Here is a 22,198-nt window from a genome sequence, read left to right on the forward strand (position 1 = left end):
GGTTCTTTTTGTTTAGCCCAGTTTTGCCAGCTCTTGCTTTTTGAGTGATCTTTCCTTGTTAGAGTTGAATCTTTGGTTGTTCTAGCTCAGGAAGGAAAAATGTGGAAGAACAGTCTCAATCCATTATGTTAAGAACTCCTGCCGCTGAAAGGAGGTTTAGCTTTGGTCCTCAAAAGCACAAGTGCCCTACCTCTGTGTCTTCTCTGGCTGGTTTATGAAAGAGGTGGTTTGAAGCAGTTACAAGAGACTCTTGCTTAGTTCATTAGAGAAGTTCATGTGTGGCCCTCAAGGATCCAGGTCACTCAGGACTAACCCTGAAGCTTCTGTGTGTTCTTTACCAGCAACCTGTCCCATGAACCACACTTGGGAGGAGGATGGACATGGCCAGGGAAGGAGGTGATCAGCTGTTGGCAGGATGGAGCTTCTTTAGTGCCTGTGTATGGATGTGGGTATCCACCATATCCCTTGCAACTTGCTCCATCCTTTTGGGGGCAAATTATGCAGTGTTCAGTTAATAACTTTGTTTCTTCCACTAGTGAAAAGTAGTGACTGCCTGTGATGCATTTTGGTTCCAAGAATAGATTTTGTCTAGCTATTCAGGTTTGGAAAGAAAGTCTTATTTCTCAAGGTGCTTTAGACAGACAGGGTTAAACATACATTTCCATTTTTGAAGTAAGTCACCATATAGTGCAGTAACACCCTTCTGAAAGCACACGTTGCAAGACGTGTGTGGTTATTCTCTGAACAAAAGCTTTTGTGATGTTACCAGGGGTTGGCCAAAAGAAGAGATGGAAGAACTGACAGCTCTGAACTACCTTTAGACAGCACTGTCTGTCTGTATGTCTGTCTGTGGCACCCACCTGAAAACTTAAGTGAAGGTCCCCTGCCTCCCAGGAAGGCAAATGTTCCTGGGCAAGCCTGCTTTAGCACAATTAACAAACTGGTGCAGGGCAGTATGTCCTCTGCTGCTTTAGGTTGGCTTAATGGCAACGGCATTTTAATTGTATTTCCAGTTTGATGTATTTGCCTATTCTCTAGCTTGGCAGCATTGGAGCTGTTTGAGACCTAGCTCTTTGACATGGTATATGTTCTCTTAGCTTAGGGTTCCAGAAGTGAGCAGTCCATCAGGATGGATCCATAACTAAGCAAATGGATAACTAAGGATGATCAGGGGACTGGAGCACCTCCCGTACGAAGATAGGCTGAGAAAGTTGGGGCTGTTCAGCCTGGAGAAGAGAAGGCTGCGTGGAGACCTCATAGCAGCCTTCTGGTATCTGAAGTGGGCCTATAGGGATGCTGGGGAGGGACTCTTCATTAGGACTGTAGTGACAGGACAAGGGGTAACGGGTTAAAACTTAAACAGGGGAAGTTTAGATTAGATATAAGGAAGAAGCTCTTTACTGTGAGGGTGGTGAGGCACTGGAGTGGGTTTCCCAAGGAAGTTGTGAATTCTCCATCCCTGGCGGTGTTCAAGGCTAGGTTGGACAGAGCCTTGAATGACATGATTTAATGTGAGTTGTCCCTGCCCATGGCAGGGGGGTTGGAACTGGATGATCTTAAGGTCCTTTCCAACCCAAACTGTTCTATGATTCTGTGATTCTAAACTTTCTGAGATGTGTGTCAGCTGTAGGTGGCAAAGGTGAGTTTCTCCCTTGGAATTCATGGCTTATAGCCATCTATACCTACTGGTATGCAAGAGCCATCTCTGCTTCCCCTTCTCCTTCTGTCTGTGAAGGGAAAGAAATCGGCTGGTCCTCATGGTGCAATAGGGTGGGTTTCCTGCTGGTGTCGGTGGATGGTGTTTGGAGTGTTGCAGTGTTTTACATGGATTTCCTCATCCTTTCATGTCTCTGAAGGAAAGGGATGGAGGTGGTTGTGGGTTTGTGCTTTTGCAGGGCAGCGCAACCCAGTACTAAAAGGGATAGGAAGAATTCCTGGGCAGAACTATTACAATAATCTGCTTCAGTTCTTGCACCAAAATTTTTGTTACTGGCTTCCACCTTAGCAGTCACTGACATTTACATCTGAAATCATGATACATATTAATACCGTTAATGTAATTAGCTGACTACCTGAGCTAGGAAACTTTTTACTAATATTGCTAATTTAATACAGAAAACTACACAAACAAAACCAAAACAGAAACAAGATAAAAAGAAAAAAATATCTGGAAAGGTGGGCAATGCAGTTTTAGAAACACATGAGATGAATTGAAATAGCTATTTTAGAGTACAAAAAAACTAGAGAAAAATGCTCAATAGCTTCAGGGAAAAGGGGATTTGAAACCCAGCATTACAATATCATAGTAAAAGCTCAAATATATTTGTTCTTCAAGATATTGGAAGGGGAAAAAAAAAGACTAAAATAGCACGTGTAGGTATTGCTGTATTAAATTTCCTAAGTAATACAGATATAAAATATAGTGTCTCCTAGCAATTTAAAAGCTGTTTAAATCCTCCTTAAAAGCTTTGAATGTTTTCCCTCAGTTCTGAGTCAAAAGTAGGGAGGTACATTTAAAAGTCATAATAGAAATTAAAATAAAAGGATGAGATGGTAATGAAGGATTCAGTATATTTGAAAGCTTTAAAGTAATCTTGATGGAATGCAGTATTTGAAGTAAAATATAAATTATGACAGTTTTTAGCAAAATATGGAGTGTGTATATTTTCCTTTTTAGTTATCTAAAGTGCTTTGGTTGCATGTTCCATACTTCAGAAAACAGCTTATTCATAAAGATATTCCTCAATCCATGTCATCCTTAGCCAGGGTAGAGAGGAAAAGGAATAAATGGGCTCTTGCATGTTACTGACTTAGAAGCTGGCTCCCCCTTCTAACCTCATGCCAAAACATCAAAAAAGGTCACTTGGCTCCAAAATAAAGTCTTCTTTAGAACAGATCAGCTCCTTCAAACTCAGCATCTCTTAAATTGCATGTATCAAAAGTATTTGTGTGTGCGCTTTTAGGGCATGAAGATGACTGCACCTCTGTTAAAGTGAGAGATGTGAACAGATGGTGTGTTTGTCTTTATCCTTATATCGGATTAGTGTACCTTGGATTTTTTTCCAAGATAGTGTTTTAATACAAATCAGTTGGTGAAGAGCCTCTTACTACAATGTTGATGTTGATTGGGACGTGCTGCCATCTGTTTTTAGTACTCTGCATTTTGAAAACATCCATTCCTACATCACGTAGACAAATCTCTTGATCTTTAATAGGATCAATAGGGATGTGAAGTTGTTGGTTTGATGTCACTGAACAAACTGGTTTGAACTGATTGAGGTATTTTAGGAGAACCTTTTGGGTATTCACTGTATAGAATTCACGCTAATGAAAAATAGCACAACCTTCTAGAACTAGGGGAGCCTTAATGTGAAGATAATGAGGAATTAAGCCAATTGTTAAACTGATTTATGCCAGTAATTAAGGGTATGGTCGCCTGTCTTCTCTGAACTATTTTTAGTTGACACTGAGTATGAACTAGACTGGGGTTTCTAGTTCCAGAAGAATTAGTTGTGGATGTCAGTGGGATGTTCAGGTCCAGTGGTCTGCCTTTATCTCCCATGAACAGGCATTTTTCCCTTTCATGCACAACGGAGGAAGATCCCAAATCTTGAAAGGTGGGTTCCCTCCTAAGAAAACCTGTTCTAGGCTTTCAGTGCTGGTACTGGAAGGATCTAGCAATAGTAATGTGATGACACAAAGAGTGCCTGCTAGTCTTCAACTGAGGACGAAATGATTTCTATATAGCACATTCATTAAGAGGTGTGTTACACAATATTGCTTACTGTCGTTAATGGTGTTAAGGCTGCCAAACTATCTATTGTCACACTTTATATTGTACAGAAGGAAGGCATAATGTGGAAAATATTAATTGCTGTGCTATTTATTGCTACTGCAAATCTCTTCTGGAGTATTGTATGATAAATGTACCATCAGTACCATATTTTCTGCCAAAAATGAAACTTAGTGGTATTAGTATGACTGATTTTGGAATATCTATAATGTTGCTTATCTAATTTGGATAATACTAGATTTCAAACATTTGAAGTCCTCATTTTTGTTGTTATGCAGAATCATTCTGACTTACCCTAATTTTTTGAAGTCTTTTGTCTTCTTACCAGAAACTTTTAATCCTGTTTTTCAGGGAAGAACAGGCTTTTGATTTAATTCAGAATAAGTCTGGTATGATTTTGCATTTGAAATGATAAAACGCCGATGTAATTAAGCTAAACTTGTCAAAACCTGATTGAAACAGTGACAGGAGAGACTGTACTAATTCTCAGGTTTGAAATTTGGTACTTTGTACCTTCTGCAGTAAAGATTTAGCTCATCTTTGATCTCTAAGCTCTATCGAGTAAGTCCGTCTCCTGGACAAACCTGACTCAAATCCTATTTAAGAATGACATCCTCATGAATTAGTCTGTTTTATTTTTTCTATCTGGGCATTCTGGGAGTCATAAGCCTGTGTAGGATAGCAGCTTGTCTATATAACCCAATTTCCTGCTTGAACAAAGTAGAAACCATCTAGTGTCCTCTGTCTGAGTTGCTGGATTTATCACCCTGTTTTGTCTAAAGATGGTGCTGGATATGGAAGACACAGCTTACATGCTAAATAATTCAGTGAGTATGCAGAGGAATGAATCTTGAAGGGAGTTGTAAAAGCTGAAAACTAGTGTAGTTCAGATAGCAGTGATGCTCAGCTCGCCCAGTATACAAGGAGGGGATGAATTTTGATCCATTGCTGTAATTGTAATTTAAAACTGATGTAAGTGTGTAATTGCAAGGAAAATGGGTGACTTGTGGAATGGTGTTGCCCAGCATTCTTACTTTCAACAAAATGTGTGGTATATTCTCTGTATTAAATTAAGGAGCTGATATTTAGACCAATTACTACCTCAGATCTCTGAAGAGCTTTTGGGTTTTGCCCTGTAACAGTGTTCAGAGTTAGTACGCTTCTGATTTCTGCAGCATAATTTCTAGTAGGTTTGAATTTAACTTGGGCTTTGTCTCTGGGCATTACTGCATGCAGAAATCAAGCAAGCCCTGCAGCAAGGTATCTGTGTTGTACAATTTCTGGTGAAATGCTAAGCTTGGTTTCTAACTTTGTACTGTCTTGACTGTTATGTGAGTGTAATGGTACTGTAAACAAGTGTCATAAATAGCTGTTGCTTTGTGATTACATTTATATATGTTGGCAAAATAATAAATTGCTTATACCCATCTGAAGTTCAAGCACAAAAGAAGCAAAAAACTCTTCTGTATGTTGTGGATGTTAGTATGACCTGAGCAACATCTAGGTACATTGATTTGATATTAAAGGTGTCCTTAGCTTGAAGTTCATTTAATAGTACAAACTCCTGTTATGTCACATAATAGCAGGATGCTGCTTAATGTTTCTTAGATTTCTCAACGCTGCAGCGTTGAGGATCTGCTGCTCTATAACAAACTTTAGACAGCTGGGTTTATGCTCAGGTCTATACATAGCAAGCCATAAAACTAACACATGTGGCTGTTGTGTTTATTGAGGAAGGCTACTAAAATCACAAGGCCCTACAGTGTGATAAGTCTTCATGGTGAATACAGACCACTTAATACTGCTTTCTTTGGGGAATAGCAGTTATTTGCTGAGTCTTCTTCCTAGAAGCAGAAGTATTTTATCGTGGCAAATTGCACTTCCGCAAATGTCAACAGTCATAGTTGCAAACTTGTTATTTTAGGTGTTATTGCACCAGATGGCTTACTTTCTTCTTTTTCCTTATGCTGCCTTTTAATGAGGTTAAAACCTATTTAACTGTTGCCTCAGTGTTTGGTTAGAACAAGCAGCTTAAGTGCTTCTGTTGGTTGTCTGTGGACTGGAGTGGGTGAAAGCCAAATTTACAACATGGGAGAGAACAGGATGTGTTTGCATTGGAATTACAGATACCCCCTGGCTGGGGCAGAACCTGTCTTTGATCAGAGCTCTGCTGTAACATGGACATGCCCCTGACAGTTCCCCCTCTTCTTTGCCAGGAGCAAGATGTGGAGACTGTGCATGGCTCGGTCCATGTCACCATGTGTGGAACCCCCAGAGGGAACCGGCCAGCCATCCTCACCTACCACGACATCGGGCTGAACCGTAAGTAAACTCTTTAATAGCATGGGTATGGTGTGGTTGCTTTACACTACTGCTGTAATCAAAGGTGTGGAAGCTGTGATGGTTAGGAAGCCTTTCCCAGGTCCTTGCTTGTTTATGTGCATTGCAGCCTGTTAGATGGCACCTAATTCTGCTCTTAGAACAAGATTAATTCTCAGATTTTTTTTTATCCTCACAAAGTAAGTGGAATATTTCACTTAAAGGAGCAAAAGATTTCTCCTAGCTCATAATGACCATGTAGAAAGGCTGTGAAAACATTTTCAGGGGTGGCTGACTGTGTTGTTGGCATGGCTGAAAACAGCACCACTGGTGCTTTGCCTTAGGTTCCTGTCTGATAACCAGTCTTATGCTGCTGTGGGTTTATATGAATTACATGTCAAAGCAGGATGATAAAATGAGTGCTGGCATTGTGTCCTTAGCCAGTATTAAGAAAATAACTTTGAAAGGTCTTTTATGTCTCATATCCAAGAATGTAGTGACCTGATTTGCTCTAATATAGGCAGATTTGCTCCAATTTCTCTTTTCACCAGTACTGTGTACTTCACACAATTTACTGTTTCTTGGTCAGTTGTCAATAGTTATAAACACCTGGAGGTCTTTAAAATCTGGTTATTGCTGGGGGGCAGATATTACACATAAGAAAAATCTGTTTTCTTGGCTCTCTTTCGTGGAGCTGCCTTTATTTTGGATTTTCAGTGTATCGGGGCAGAGCTTACTCAGGATCCTGTCTTTGAATAAGAGTTTATTCTTTCTACAGTTAAAGCGTATCTTCACGGTGAATAACTTTCCTCTCCCCTTGAAAGGGGAAGAACCTTTTCCCAAACTTGCATATTCCCCTAAAGCTGATTTTTAATTAAATATTTTGTGTTCTGCAGTTATTATGCTTGTATATTGTCCTGTGAAGACATTCAGAAACACACACAGAATATTGAACTGTTTTTAGGCATCTCAAAGCTGGAGCTACAACATTCATGCTCTCAGCTCCAGGAGGAAAATAGGCTAACCTTCTCCCCACATTAATATTGCAGAAATCAAATCACCTCAAAACTGGGAGCCAGCAGCACTGAGTGTCCCAGAAGGATGCTTTTGTCTTGAGCTGCCTGCAGCAGCCAATCATGTAATGATTCTCATGTAATATTTGGGCAAAAGCACAAGTCACGCTCTTGGATACCTTTTTCCTCCATCTGTTTTGACACAGTCCAAAGAAAAATGACTGGACAAGTAAACGCATGACTTTAAGCCAAAACCTGTGTCAAACACTCCTGGCTGTATTTTATTAGTGTATTAGATTTGCATAAAGAATAGTTTTTTGACATTTTGAGGTACTAAGCAAATACTTCTGGCAGGTACCAAAATAACATGGATAAACCTTACCTGGCCATGATGAAGAAGCTGTGCAGGGATTTTACTTTAAGTAATTAGAGCAAGCTGGCACAGATTTTCTTGTAGCAAGGCTTGCTGGTCTTTCCTCCTTAGACTACCAGTTTTCCCAGGCTATAATAGAGCTCACCCAACTGAACCAACTTTTCATCAACCTGCAGGACATGTTAACAAATAATTTTATTACAGCTGCAAATTTACCATTTCCTCTCAGCATAATTATTCCTTATTTTGTTTTCCTTGTCAAGATAAAACTTGCTTCAATCCTCTCTTCAACTTTGAGGATATGCAGGAAATCACCCAGCACTTTGCTGTCTGCCATGTGGATGCCCCAGGTCAGCAGGATGGAGCGCCGTCTTTCCAAGCTGGGTGAGTCGTCAGGGAAACAGCCCTTGCATTCAGAATTATCCTCTCTGCTGAAAAAGAGTCTTGATCCGCAGTTGTATTAAAAGCGCTTGCAGCAAACACAGTGGTTGGCTTTTGAACTTCAGCCCTGACATGCTTTCTAAGGTACTGCAGCTCTGGGAGCTCTGCATTGTGCTATTTCGTGGTAGACTTTGGAGCTGTAATTTTGTTTTATCTTTAACTATAGTGCTTGTAGAGCAGTTCCTTGACAGATGTCTGCATCTGTCAATTTAAATATCGAGTTACCTTGTTTTGTAATGATATTCTCAACACAAATATGAAGCTAAATTGTTAGATAGGCATTAGCCACTCTACAATGTCCTTCCTAAATCCATGTTTTCTGTGAAATGGCAGCATGGTAAATCTTGATATGTAGACTTGACAACTTATCTGGAAAATCCAAGTTGTTGGACAGTAACAAAGTGATGTACTCCCACAGAATATCATAGATAGCTGCTCACTCCTGTGTGTGTAGCACGTATGATGCTCTAATGCTTGGAAACCTTGTGTGCCATGAGCAGTCTGCCAAAATCCTTATCCTATTTAGATCAAATGTCACAGGTTTGCCTTAAGATGCCCCTGGGATAGGAATAAGCTTGGTTGAGGAAGGGAGCAGCCAAGATGTTGAGGGGAGGGTACAAGGAAAGGACTTAGTCCTTCTATAAGAACTAGGTATTAAGGAGCTTATATGTACCCTCATTGCATGAGCCAGTCTATTTTTCTTCGGAATTGTTAAGCTGCTCTGATGCTATAAAGGGGTCACAATGGGCCAGATTCTCAGCTAGTGTTAACTGCAATAGCTCTGTTGTCTGAGAGCAGCCTATAAAGATATTTCAGTCCCCTCCTGCCCCCTTTATATTTGTTTGAATCACAAGCTTTTGAGTGTCTTAACCTTCATGTCCTCAACAAGAGTTAACACTTCTGAGCTGTCAGCTGTACAAGGCAGCCATCATGATCTATGCTAGTAGACCACTGCCTAAAAACATCATGATGACAGCACAAGAAGCTGTATTACCTCTCACAGCCCTTCACCTGTGAAACCAGCATGCTCAGGTTTAAAATCATAGCTGTGGTGACACTGAACTTTGTTATGATAAGGCTTGTTGTAGGGAAGTTGGACTAGATGACATTTGAAGGTCCCTTCCAATCCAAACTATTCTATGTTTCTATAAGGTTTAGGTTCCTAACAAGAAAAATCAAAGAAAATAACTTTAAACTAGTTTTGCAGTGATTTGGGGTATTAAGTTTGGTTTCATTTTGGAGAATAAACTATAGAGTCACTAGATGTAGCCTTGATGGGAAGCCGAGATTTGGATCCAGCCTAAGCAGATGTTCTCCAGCTACTTTGGGTGGATTTTTTTCCCATGTGCTGCCTAGTTGAGATTGTGCTCATAATTTCCTTCCCTAAAGACTTTGTTTCTGCTCTGCAGAAGAGCAGGAGCTGACAGCTGGTTTTATTGAACTTCCTCAGCAGCTTCGTAGCCCTTCCTGCCTTCATTTTCTTTATATTAATAAATCTATTCTCACCTACCTTATGGTAATTTGTGAGCCCATGAAAACATACATGCAAATTATTTGCCAAAGATCTAGATTTGCTTGCTGTGATTCTGCAACACAGGCAAACTTTTTTGGGGTGGACCCAAAGTATAAATGTGCTGAATGTGGTTGGAAACTCGCCTCGTAAGTTCAAAAGTGTTAACTTTTCTTGGAAAAGATTCACTATGGTCTGTTTTGCTCTCAAAACCAGACATCGGTCATCCTGTAACTCACAGAGTACCATATAAATTACATCCCTATTTGTGCTATATTACTTGTGCTTGCTCCTGATTTAAATTCAGCTCATACAGTCAATAATCATGTAATGAGCACATTCAGTATTAAATCTACAGTGACCGCTGTGTCTCTAAACATGCCAGCCTACTCTACTGGAAGTGGGGTATTAACGCCACAAACACATTTGTTGTAGGTACGTGTATCCCTCCATGGATCAGCTGGCTGAAATGCTCCCTGGGATCCTGAAACAGTTTGGGTGAGTACAGAGTTATTTACTTATTTCCCTCATTCTTCAGTCTATGTGGCACACTGTAAGTGCAGCCCTTGAAGCTCCTGTCTGGCTCTCTGGCATTATGTTTCCTAGGACTAAATTTGTGTTTGGCTTTTAATTCCTCTGCTATAGATGGATCATTTTGCCTTTGTTTCTGACAGAGCTTATGTTTTGGCCTTTTTTTTTTGAAATGTCAGTTTATTTTTAAACAGGAAGCAACTTGGAGTTGTGCCATGTGCCTAATTTAGGGGCTTCCTCCAGTATTTTCTATGCATCAGCCTCACAGGGGCAGGGCACAGACAATCTGTTCTTCCCACTGTAACAACCCATGTTTTCCTGTGTGGTTAGCAGGACAAAAAAAACCTGGTCCCATCTAAAGGCACTGCTTTGTTTGTGTGGCTTGAGTGTCTGAGGGGGTCAGCCTGACCTCCTCAAGCCTCTTCTACTACCAAGTGCAGATATTAGGGTGCTGATATTGAAGGACCTTGTGGCAGTGTTCCTCACTCTACCTGCAGCAAGTTTTGGTGTGTGTTCTCCCTTGGAGCTGTACCTGTAAAAGTACTTTCACTGAGTGCTCCAGGTACACAATGAAGAGTTCTGGTGGGCACCTCCAAGGGGTTTTCAGATGAAACAGAGAAAATCCAGCATTCAGAGTTAGGCAGATGTATAAAACAGTCTGGACTGCATGTGGGGGTTTTAGTCTCAGACCAGCACCCCAATTGTTCAGCTGTAACTGGCTGTTGCAGTACCTTGGACCAGTTTACCTTACTAAAGAGATGTGTTTTTGAAACACCCAGTGTAAGGCACAGGGCTGTCAATTCTGCTCTTGCACTGAAAAAATCCCTGCTACCATAATGTCTTTACCTTGAAAAATCAATTAAACTGCAGTGTACTTACAAAGCCTTGATTTCATATTGCTAATGAGAATGAAAACTGTCCTCGAGTGTTTTCCTAAAAGCATTGTATAACCTGTTTTTCTGAGTGGTTTTGTCTAGTCTTCCCCTCCATGTATTTTCTAAGACCTTGAAGGCGATGCTTTAAACCCGATTTCAGTTAATGCAAATATTTGGTTTGTCTCTGCCCTGTTTGGTTATGAAGTTTAAACTTAATCACTGCAGTGGCTGGATAGCAGGAGAGGTTTCCCTGCCAGCCCCCTGTTAGAGAGGAATCAGTGTCCCAGCTGGATAGAAGGCAGGGGGAGCTGGGAGAGGGGGAGCTTTTTATTCAGGTTGCAGATTTAGGACTGTATCTTAGAAGCTTTTCTGGCAGAGACCATTTTCTTCAGGATCAGAACAATGCTATGGTTGCTGAGTGTATTTACTTAAAGATAAGTGAGAATTGCTGCTGCCCTGCACTGTGTGAGGACCAGTGTCCTGTAAACCTACTGCTACACCAAGTTCCTCAGTGGGGCTGGTGGCACTGCTGAGGGTCCGTGGTGTGCCTGAGCTGCAGCCCACCCTCCTGTAGGTACCCGCTGGCATGTGAAAGAGGAAGGCTGCTGATGTGGGTTTATTTTCAGTGCTCTTAGTCATTTGTCTCCTCTGGTTTATTGCTGTGCAGGCTGAAGACAGTTATAGGAATGGGAACTGGAGCCGGTGCTTACATCTTAACCAGATTTGCTGTAAGTTTTGGGGAGCTTCCTTGAAGCCTCAAACCCAATTTCCCTGACTCGTTGCCGCCTCTGTAGCGTGCACAGAGAATTCCTGCTCTGCTGTGCCCATTTAAGTAAGCAGTCAGGCTTTTAAGTGAAATACCACAATCTGCGGGATAGCTAAGCCAGAAGACCTAGATTTTTCCATTTTAAGGCCTGGGCTCTACCCTGTTAATTTGCAGAAGGTTTTTTTAATGGGAGTTCTCTATTTAAACTGAGGGTGGAGAAGAAGTTAAATCTTAATGTTCTCCAGCTGCTCAGTTGAATTGCTTTAATGAAAAATCTTTTTTTCCCATACATATGCTTGTTTTGTGCAAGATCAAACCAGACCCCAGGAGATAATTTGCTAATTTAGGTTTTATGCTGACTGTCAAAGGATATGGGATGAATCTTAAATCTCTTTTCTTTTGCAGTTAAACCACGCGGAGATGGTGGAGGGATTAGTTCTCATTAATGTAAACCCTTGTGCTGAAGGTTGGATGGACTGGGCAGCAACAAAGGTAAACATTTTTAAGCTAGGAGAATAAATCATTCTATGAGCCTGTCAAGCATGGGCAAGCTTGTGTGTTAAGACATAGCTGCAGACACGAAATATCCCAAGCTGAATTCCTTTGGGGTTTATTCTTTCATTTGCAAACATACTTACTGCAGAGCTAGTGGTAAAAATAAGTACTTTGTGAAAGAGATACCTATGGTACAATGGGTATAGACATGGGGAAAATGTAGTTTAACCTGTACACAGGGTAGCTCTGGAAACAACTTACTTGCAAGTAAACTCTGAGCATAGTGGAACATTCAGTTCTTTCTTGTCCATGGCTTGTTAACCAGCACAGTCCAAAATGGGAACTAGAGCACAGAAAAATGCTTAGAACAACCTCCTGTAGGTTTCAGTCATCTAGCTGAGTCTTGGATGCCAAAAAGCCTCAGAAAAGGTCATTAGCTACGGTAACTGTGGACAGAATGTCCATACAGCCTGAATTATAAGTGAAAGTTCACATATAAAGAAGCTCCTGTTACCTGTATGTTTCTTTAGTTGTAAGAGATTTCAATGTGGGGAAAGAGGTGCTGAGGACTGGCTTCAACAGTCTTCCTGGAGCCAGTATATATAAGCATAAATGCTACATTACATGTCACTCAGATTTAACCTGTTAAGACATTTTTCAGGGTAAGCTGATGGAAGGCACTTTGTATCATTCAGGGTCATGTTTTTGATATAAACACTGAGAAGTACAAAAATGAGTGCGTAATCTTTTAACCACACAGTCAACCGACTGCAAGTGTCTAGGGTGACATTAGATGTAATGGCAACCTTATAATATGAGAAGAAATTGGGGTGTAACATTCTTTAAAGGCTTAGTTACTATTTTTTTTTAGAAATAACTTTGCATACCAGTTTATTTTGGTGAGTTTCCTCTAGAAGTGTATTTAATAACTCACCTACACTGAGATGTACCAGTCTTATTGACCCGTTTTGATTATCTCACCCAGTGTCTCACCATAATTAAGTTCTTCCATATCTGTGCCTCTGCTTTCCATCTCTTTTAAGTATTGCTGACTTTAGGAATACAGTAGGTGCCCTGCATCCTTACAAAGCAAGAGCACACACTCTGCAACGTGAGCTTTAGGTACTGAAAATGCATTGTCAGTGTGAGCTCTTAGGGAGGAGATTGGGCAGTGAGGTGAAATGACACCCATGTGGCTGGCTTGCTTGGTGTTCTTGCAGGGAGCGATTCCAGATATACACCTATGCCACTAGTAGGGTGTTCCTAGACAACTAATGGGTTTTAGTTGACTTTAGGGTTAAAAATACCAATCCAGGATATGGTACATATAAGGACAGCAGAGAAATATCCCTTGGTCTACTTATGGATAATTGAATGGTTTCAGTTATTCAAGGATTGTTTTAACATCAGATACTTAAATAATCTTGCTGTTCAGATTTCAGGTTGGACAAATGCTTTACCAGACATGGTCATTTCACATCTTTTTGGAAAGGTAAGGGTGTTCAAAAGATTGCTCTGATGTATTTGGTCATCAGTATATACCTTCTAGGGCTGGGAGGAGGGGAGAAACCTTCACTTGAACAACAAACTATGAAGTTAAGATGTGATACAGGATTCATACTTGTGCTTCAAGTATTTTGGAGGTGGTATGCTGCGTTGGGGCTTGCTGTGTCTTGATGACTTAAGTGCATCTCTGTGATGATATTCCTATAAGGGTGTCCATCTGTAGATAGCCAACACTTAAATATGGGCATAAGCATCATATATGTTCATGTTCTGACCATAATGTACTTGTAACTCTGAGAAAGTTGGTTATTAGTATTAACGGTGCTCTTTGGTTCAAGCCTACTTTAATGGAAAGTTCTATACTGAGGCTATTTTGCTGTGCTTGAAACTGTCAGTAAATGCAATGGAAAACTCCATTCTAGCAGAAAAGAGAATTACTCTATAAAGACTTTAGAACCAAACTGTTTGAAAATGTTAGTGATTGAAGTCCTTGAAGCTCAGTTATTTACTATTGTGAAACTGAGTTCCACATTACATGTGTTTGTGAGCTTTCAACATCTGCTTTACTCTGGAAACATCTATTGAGCTTCTTACCCTGACTCATTTTATTTTAAAACCTCGCACTTGTCTGACTGTAACCATCTGCACTACAACTGCATGTTTTGAAATTGTAAGATCTTGACATTACAACATATTGAAGTTTTAAAGCAAAAGTGTGGTACTGCAGTTGAAGGCTAGTATTAATCCTGGGTGACACCACTGGCTGTTAGAAGTTGTCCTGTCTCTAAAGGTGTAATCCTGCTGTGTAGATATGAGTATGATACACGACTGCTGTGCCATGTCTTCAGATCCTTTCAGAAAATAGCCCCTACTCTGAACTGTTCTGTCTCCACTGTAGGAAGAGATTCACAGCAACCATGACCTGATCCATACTTACCGTCAGCATATTATTAATGACATGAATCAAACCAACCTTCATCTCTTTGTCAACTCTTACAACAGGTAAATGCATTTACCTGACTTCTTTTAGAGCCAGTGTTACTTGTGTGGTGGAGTTACTTACGTTCCCCCAGTATAAAGTTCTCCTTGACAGTGCCTTGAGGGATCTCAAGTAGTTTGCTTGTGGGAGAAGGACTTTATGCATCTCTGGGGAGAAAGCTGGGTACACTGGGACTGAACTAAGACATTTATACCTCATTCTAAGAGTGGTTCTCCATCAGTTGTGGAGGCCACAACATGTATCAGATTAAATTAACATATGTGAATATATGTGCTCTCTCTAAACTAGAATAATATGAAAATATCTAGAATTTCAGTGTATAAAGAGCCTTTGTCCTCTCCCTTTCTTTCAGTCGGCGAGACCTAGAGATTGAACGTCCTGTTCCTGGAATAAATGTTGTCACCCTTCAGTAAGTACTTTATTTAGTGCCAGTTCACCTGTACATGATAACTAAGAGTTATGATCAGTGAGTGTATTGCATATGCATTGCAGAGCTGTAGCTGAATGTGCTTATGTGGTAGAAAAGGGTCTTGTAACTTCATGTAGGAGATAAGATGTTGCTGCAGGTCAGGGACTACCATTAAGAAGATTTCCCTGCTTCAAACTTCACAGTCATATTAGCTGAAATGGAAAACTAAGTAGCTTCTGTCACAGTGTATCTGCAAACTTAGAATCAGTACTTGTAACGTACTTAGCTTCATCCAGAAATGTGTTTAAGTTAATGGAAACGGTAGGTCTGAAGGCACTTGAGCTGTGCCTATATAACCAAAAGAACAGAACCCAAAACTATTTAAAAAACCCAAATAAAAACATTCAGAAAGATGGAGCAGGCATGAGAATGACTGTCTGGCAGATCTGCTAATGGCTTTTCACTTACGCTGCAGTTTGTACAACATAACAGTTGAGTCATTTGCTGCTCAGCTGCTGATGTTTACACACAGGAGACTTTGAGACTGCTCCTCTGTCAATCTGGTTGAAATAGGATGGATAGGTCCAACAGTTGGAGCTCAGAGGCCTGGGGAGGTAGGGATGAGACTTTAATGCTGATCCCTGCATTCAATTTCATATAAAACTAGGCATAAGAGCACTGGGAAGTGCTGATTGCTACAAGATACGGGGAAAAGGACAGCTTCTCAGGCAAGATATCAATGCATGTCAGTAGATGTGGAGCTAATACAGTGGATTTAATGTATATTTAAGGTGTCTGGAATATAAAGCAAATCACTTTCACACAGTTAACTTTCTCATCCTCCCAGTGACACAAAATGCAGCTTAGGGCAATTCCAGGCTGGATCACAGCAATAATACTGCTTCCATGTGCTTCCTTGCAGATGTCCTGTTCTCCTGGTGGTTGGCGACAGCTCCCCAGCAGTGGATGCTGTGGTGAGTACCTTGAGCCATCAGTCCAGCCCAGCTGGCTCTCCTCTTCCAGACCATGGGACAGCTGCCATTAATTCCTTGCTGTTTATCCTCTCTGTCTGTGCACCGTTATTTAATAGACCCTGCCTTAGGAACAATTGCCACAGCAGTTACAGTGAACCGCAAATATTTTCCTTTCAGGAGGGATCTGCTGCTGGTGTTTTAGCTTGTTCTGTGGTGTTGGAGTGATGCCTTGGTCACTATGGAAGTGAAGAGCTTCTTTTTTTGACCATTATAACTTGCCCCAGATGACTGGATGACTTTAATGGGCATGACCAGTCTGCTGGCCTGTGGCCATATGGCTGCTCACCACTTGGGATGCTACCAGATGACCCCAGATCGCAAGATAAACAACAGTTGTTGCCACTGGAGTCACAGAAACAGATAGAAAAAATCCCCAGTTCCCAACTAATGGGTTTGTTTGTACATGGAAACGTGAACTGCCCTACTTGGGTTTAAAGATGTGTATAAGTATACATCGTGTCTTTATAAAGAAGCCTAAAATAATCAATTTCATCTGTATTAAGCTAGAAAACAAGACATTTAATCTGCTTTTATCCAGCAGTTCATAATTAGAATCTTGTGTATAATGCCTATGCTGCTGTTCTTTAATGCAGGTTGAATGCAACTCAAAGCTGGACCCAACAAGGACCACACTTCTGAAGGTAATAATAGAAGTGTTGGGTTTGGTTGATTTGTTTTAATAAATATTCCCCTGATTTAAAATCAGCTGGATTAGCTAAAAAAGCAGAACCAGAGCAATATGCTGCAGCACAGTCAATGGTGAGAATCTAGTTCTGATGTGGAAAGGCAGTTCCTTCAGGGTTAAGAGTATTTTAGTGGGAAAAATGAGACTAGAGGCTTCTTGTCAAGGTTCATAACAGGGAATTTCTCAGCTCCTCCATTTTAAACCAGTATGGGTGTGACTTAAAAAGCTCAGTATTTCACATACCCATAATGAATTTGACAAGAGCTGACACAGTTGATCTCAAGGTAATTTGAAAGATTTGAAAAAGCCATCAGCAGAGTGGAAGTGCAAACCAACTCATTCCGTTCCTATGCTCGCCTGTCCCTGAGCGGTAACGTTGGATGAATAGATCCATCAGCTGTAGTTTCATCATCCTGCCTTTTATGGGGGCACAGTCCAGGACATCTTACTGTTGAAATGACTCTTCTTTTCCAAAAACTTGTTAAAATACACTTCCGAACAGCAAAACATTGTGCAAAGGCTTTGGCATTCAGAGTATGGGTGCAATCTTCTGCTCGTTACCGATGAAGTAAAATGGAATGAGTATAACGGCAAGCAAATGGAAACAAGTTTGGTCATGCTTCTGCTGGGAACTTTTACTGCATCTCTTTATTGAACTGGTCAGTGAAAGTTACAATAAATAGTTATTTTTAGAAATGCTTTTTCCTCCTAACACTGAGGATTTACACTGCTGACCTACTGTGTGGGCATGACAGACTCACCCTAAGGAAAAGCCTGTCACTCTTTCAGATCCTTTGTCCACGGCCAGCCTTTGCTCAGTCCAGGGATACAGCTGATACTGGATCCTCCTACGGGCCTGTTTTGCTTCTAACTAATCCTAGATAGGATTTGGGGTTTCCTGTAATTTACAACTCGACTGTTTTCAGCTTGGAACAGCCCTGTTTTTGTTGGGTTGACTTTGAAGGGTGGAGTGGCAGGAAAAGTGAAGTGCTCCAAAAATATTGCATGCACTCAAGATAGCTTTTCTAATTTGGCTTTCCCTGCTTCCCTTGGCAAGTCAGGCTGATGCTTGCCAGCCACAATCTCAGCAAATCCTTTCTGCCCCTCACCTCTGAGGCTTAGGTGTTTGTTCTTTCTCCCCTGTTTGTTATTCATGTCAATACCGAGTCACGTTATTGTAGTTCAGAGCTGAACTTGCAACCAGGACTAATAGGATGGTTTCTAAGGAACTAGTGATCGCTGCCTAGCAAAAAGTATTTATTTGCTTTGCCTGAGGATCAAGACACTTCAGGGTTTTCTGGTGCAGTTGTAGCTTTTATAAACATTAACTGCTTACTTCAATGTGTACATCTACATATTACACAACAAAAGGAAATGAGTTTTTTTTGCTAAATAGCTAAACCGGTCATTTTAATATATCCTGAGCATAAATGAGTTCCTTTGGTATTATGCTGACTGGCTGTTCTCATCCCTGTTTCAGATGGCTGACTGCGGTGGGCTCCCTCAAGTTTCCCAGGTAGGATTTGGACGTAATTCCTACTAATCCTGTTCTGCAGCATGTCAGACTGCAACAAATGGGTGTTTTCTTGTAGGGTACTTTCTGTTCCCAAATGTCAGCCAAAAGGATGGTTATGATTTCACGAGTAATGATGTCAGTCGGTCATCTGAGCTCTTTTTTCTTTAAAGAGCAATGAGGCATAAAGTTAAGATTGGGAGGGGATATTATTTCCATTAATTATGTCTTAACCAAGTAAAGGTCTGAGGTGGGAATGCAGAGGTATTATTTTATGCCTATCTACTAAGATAACATGGGTTAAGGCTGGAGCACTAGTGTTTTAGAAAGATAGTCTTATTTGGGCTATTTATAGTATAGATCAGGAAAGTGGGAGGCAAGAAATAACAATGCTGTGTTCTTGCATACACTGACTTGGCTTGACTGAGAATGAACTGGAGCTTCTGAAATGTATTTAGGCATAAATTCCAAGGCTGCTAATAAAAGCAGGCTAAGAAAGTTAAAACTTACCTGTGCTTGAGTGTTGCTTCACTAAAAGAGCTGACCTATAAATCAGCTTTAGTATGTGATGTACCATCTAGACAGATTTCTAAGGAACATAATGTGGTGTTCATGAACTTAAGGAAAAGAAAAAGAACTTGTAATTACCCATGCTGAGAAGTTCTTGTACAGATAATGTGTGCTCCAACAGGGGGAGGTGGGGGAAAGGCTTTTTAAAAGCCACACAGTATGTATTGCTTGTGTTACACAGAGTCCATCTTTGCACTGATTCAGATAGAATTATGCCAAAAGTACAGGCAATATTGATTGAGATTGTGAGGCTTATTTGGCCACTCTGCCAGCAGCAGAGAAAAATAGTGAGTGCCTCGTTGCAAGAATGTCGATCATAGTCAGTTGTGCTTACATCTTCCTGCTGAGCTTTTTTTGCCCTATAAACATAACTATCATCGCTGACCAGCTGAATTTGTGCCCTTTATAGAAGTCATTTTACTTTAGGTCATCTACCTCACTAATGGCATGAGCAAAGCTTGGGCCAGGCTTAGACCACTTGTAATTACTTCTCTGGAAATCTCATTCTCAAATGCATGTGTCCATTCGGTAAAGTAATGGGGCAGGGGAGCAGACTAGGGAGGGGAACGGTGGAATTCTCTCACATCAATGAAATTTTCATATGTTCATTAGAACCCAGAGAATATTTAAGATGTCCCTGTTAAGACAGGGCATCTATGGCATCTATAACATTGTAATGTACTTGGTGCTCAGCAAGTTAATTACAATAATACTTTTTTTGCAGCCTGCCAAGCTTGCAGAAGCTTTCAAATACTTTGTTCAGGGAATGGGATACAGTAAGTATTGTTTTTATTGTTTTTATTGTTTTTATTTTATTTCACCTGGCTATCAAAGTTCGTTGGGCATCTAAGCACCCAGAGAGTCTTCTGATGCTAGATGTGTGATCTTTTCCTAGTTGGATATACATTTGCAAGGGGAAAAAAACACATGGTGTTTGAACAAAGGGGTTTCAGCCCTAATAATGTTACTACATATTAGAGACCTTTGTAGAGATCTTAAACCCACAATTTCCTTCTTGATATTTTGAAGGTTGATATTTGTAATAGTGTCTCATCATTTCCTCGAAGGGTTTGGTTCATATACTGAGCATAACATTTGAAACCTCATTAGTTGATAGACTTGTCTGATTTGTAGCTGTTTGTCCTTCGTGTATGTGTTTCGAATGACTGCTCTTGTGTAGAAGTATTGCCAGCATGGGCTGCCAGTAAAGGTAAAGCATCTGAAAGTAATGGGAGGTCTGAGTGTCCTTAGTTTTCCTCTGGATTGTTGCAGCCACAGCAATATGCAAGACATTCATTTGTCTTGAATCCCTCAGCCCAGGCCACTAATCTTGCTTTAGTAATGTGGGCTCCTTAACTGTATGCCTGGAGCAGTGATGGTACGTGAAGCCACCATGAGAAGATTATATTCAACCATGAAGGCTTCTCCAAAGGTGGTTAAGGCTAGAGAGGAAGGCAAGGGCTTCCTTCCAAACCCATGAGGCAATGCATTAATGAAAGATTGTTCTTCCAGTCCCCTCTGCTAGCATGACCAGACTGATGAGGTCCCGCACCGCTTCCGGCTCCAGCGTAACCTCTTTGGAAGGACAGAGGAGCCGGTCTCACACGGGAGAAGGCACACGGAGCCGGTCTCACACTGGGGAGGGAACAAGGAGCCGATCCCACACTGGGGATGGTGCCAGGAACCGCTCCCACACAGACACACGCATCGAGCTGACGCCAAACTCTGCAAGCAATACTGAACAATCAAGCCCCAAGTCCATGGAAGTGTCCTGTTAGATGGCTGTGGGAGGTTGAAACTGGTCACAGTGTGGAAAAAGTAATGGATGCCCCCTGTGTATCACGAAAACATAACTGGTATTAATCTCAAGCTATTCTGTAGGCTGAACTCTGTTCAGCAGGGTCTGACAGGGACCAAAGAAAAGAAGCATCTCATTTGCTCTGTCGTTATTCTTTTAACTCAGACAGTTGCTGCTATTGTGCCCTCCTTCAATGGATGCCAAATTCTAAAGGATACTTGCCAAAAGCTGATGTGGTTGTAAACACTTCAGAGTCAAACCAGACTTGCTTAATACCCTCCTTTTAAAATCAAAGCCATTACATGTCCCTTTATGTCTTATTCTGTTGAAGTAAACTGGCACAATTTGAGATGAGTTTCAAAGAGGGGGAGAGGAAGAAAAAAAATCACTATTATGGATGGCTTTTAAAAAAGGAGACGAAACAAATGTGTTATGGCCTCATGTTGAAGCTGGAGTCGAATTCATTGTATATAGCTTGACTTCAAATGATAGAGAAGTTAATGTATCATGCATTTATAGGCCTTCTAATTCCTTAGTATTCAAGCCTGTTTTCCTATGTACAATAATATACTACTAAAATAGGTGATTTAATGTGACTTTGAGACGAACTAAATCTAAGCTTTTTTTATTTCACTCTTTTGAGATTTAGTTCCAGTCTTCCTTTTCTTCCCCCCCTCCTAGACCCTAAAAAATGCTTAGCCAAATGAGGACAGGATTTAAATCTGATAAGCAAGGTGGCTTCTCCTGTTTGTGTTCTTGGGCCAAAGGGTTTACCGTACCACAAAAGCTGGTGTAGTTGTAACAAGTAGGGTAGCTGTACATGCCAACAAAGCCAGAAACAGCTTGATTTTTTTCCTTCAGACAGTTTATCTTTGCAGCTCAAGTTTTTTGTGTCCAGCACAATTGTGATGAATTTGGAATTCTTAAGCAAAGCCAGATCCAGCTGTTCTTTGTCAGGAGAGATGAATAACTGTGGGATGGTGTGTAATTAGATACTGTACATTCAACTGCTACTAATTACTAAATTTGGAACTCTGAGATCTCACTGGTGCTGAGGAGTGCATTGCACAAAGTGGTGGAGCGACAGCACTGTATCTGTGAAATACAGTGTTTAATGACTGCCTAAATGTAATGAGCTTCTGGTTCTGTATACAGCCCCCTGATTCCTTGGGTTACTTTGATGCTAGCGGCTTGATACCTTTCCACCAGTCAGGTTTTCACAGTTGGGTGTTCTTAAGCTTGTCCTTCCATAGGTAGTGGAAACAGGGTTTCCCATGCTCCAGTGCATACCTGCTGCATTGCAGTCCTCACACAAACAAGAAAACTGAAATGCAGAGCAGTTAAATAGCAAATGTTAATACTTCTTGGATTGCTTGTTCTGAAGAATGCAGTCGAGGTTACTTTATATTGACTAACTTCAGCTCTTGTGTAGAATATCCATAACAGCTTGTGGGAAGAACAGACAATTTCCAGAAAGAATAAAGCTATTGTGTAAAGTCTATCAAGAAAAGTTTCTTAATGAAGTATTTGTATTTATTTCAAGACAAATAAATTTGTAACTTTGCAA

The 22,198-nt window shown here is 40.8% G+C and overlaps 1 protein-coding gene across 1 annotated transcript in view; it reads left to right on the forward strand.

Moving 5' to 3' along the window:
* NDRG1 (N-myc downstream regulated 1) overlaps window positions 1-22,198 on the forward strand; it is a 39,112-nt gene extending 16,914 nt beyond the window's left edge. The window contains exons 4-16 of the mRNA XM_057429768.1: window positions 6,010-6,115; window positions 7,762-7,882; window positions 9,885-9,947; window positions 11,523-11,583; window positions 12,027-12,113; window positions 13,552-13,608; window positions 14,521-14,624; window positions 14,975-15,031; window positions 15,954-16,005; window positions 16,659-16,706; window positions 18,231-18,266; window positions 19,558-19,609; window positions 20,346-22,198. Of these exons, the coding sequence (XP_057285751.1) occupies window positions 6,010-6,115; window positions 7,762-7,882; window positions 9,885-9,947; window positions 11,523-11,583; window positions 12,027-12,113; window positions 13,552-13,608; window positions 14,521-14,624; window positions 14,975-15,031; window positions 15,954-16,005; window positions 16,659-16,706; window positions 18,231-18,266; window positions 19,558-19,609; window positions 20,346-20,611 (1,110 nt within the window). The 3' untranslated portion in view covers window positions 20,612-22,198. The remainder of the gene's footprint in view (window positions 1-6,009; window positions 6,116-7,761; window positions 7,883-9,884; window positions 9,948-11,522; window positions 11,584-12,026; window positions 12,114-13,551; window positions 13,609-14,520; window positions 14,625-14,974; window positions 15,032-15,953; window positions 16,006-16,658; window positions 16,707-18,230; window positions 18,267-19,557; window positions 19,610-20,345) is intronic.

Source organism: Pezoporus wallicus, unplaced genomic scaffold, assembly GCF_028554395.1.
Source record: "Pezoporus wallicus isolate ANWC-B61680 ecotype Strahan unplaced genomic scaffold, APGP_CSIRO_Pwel_v1 contig_7545, whole genome shotgun sequence".
Lineage (NCBI taxonomy): Eukaryota > Metazoa > Chordata > Aves > Psittaciformes > Psittacidae > Pezoporus > Pezoporus wallicus.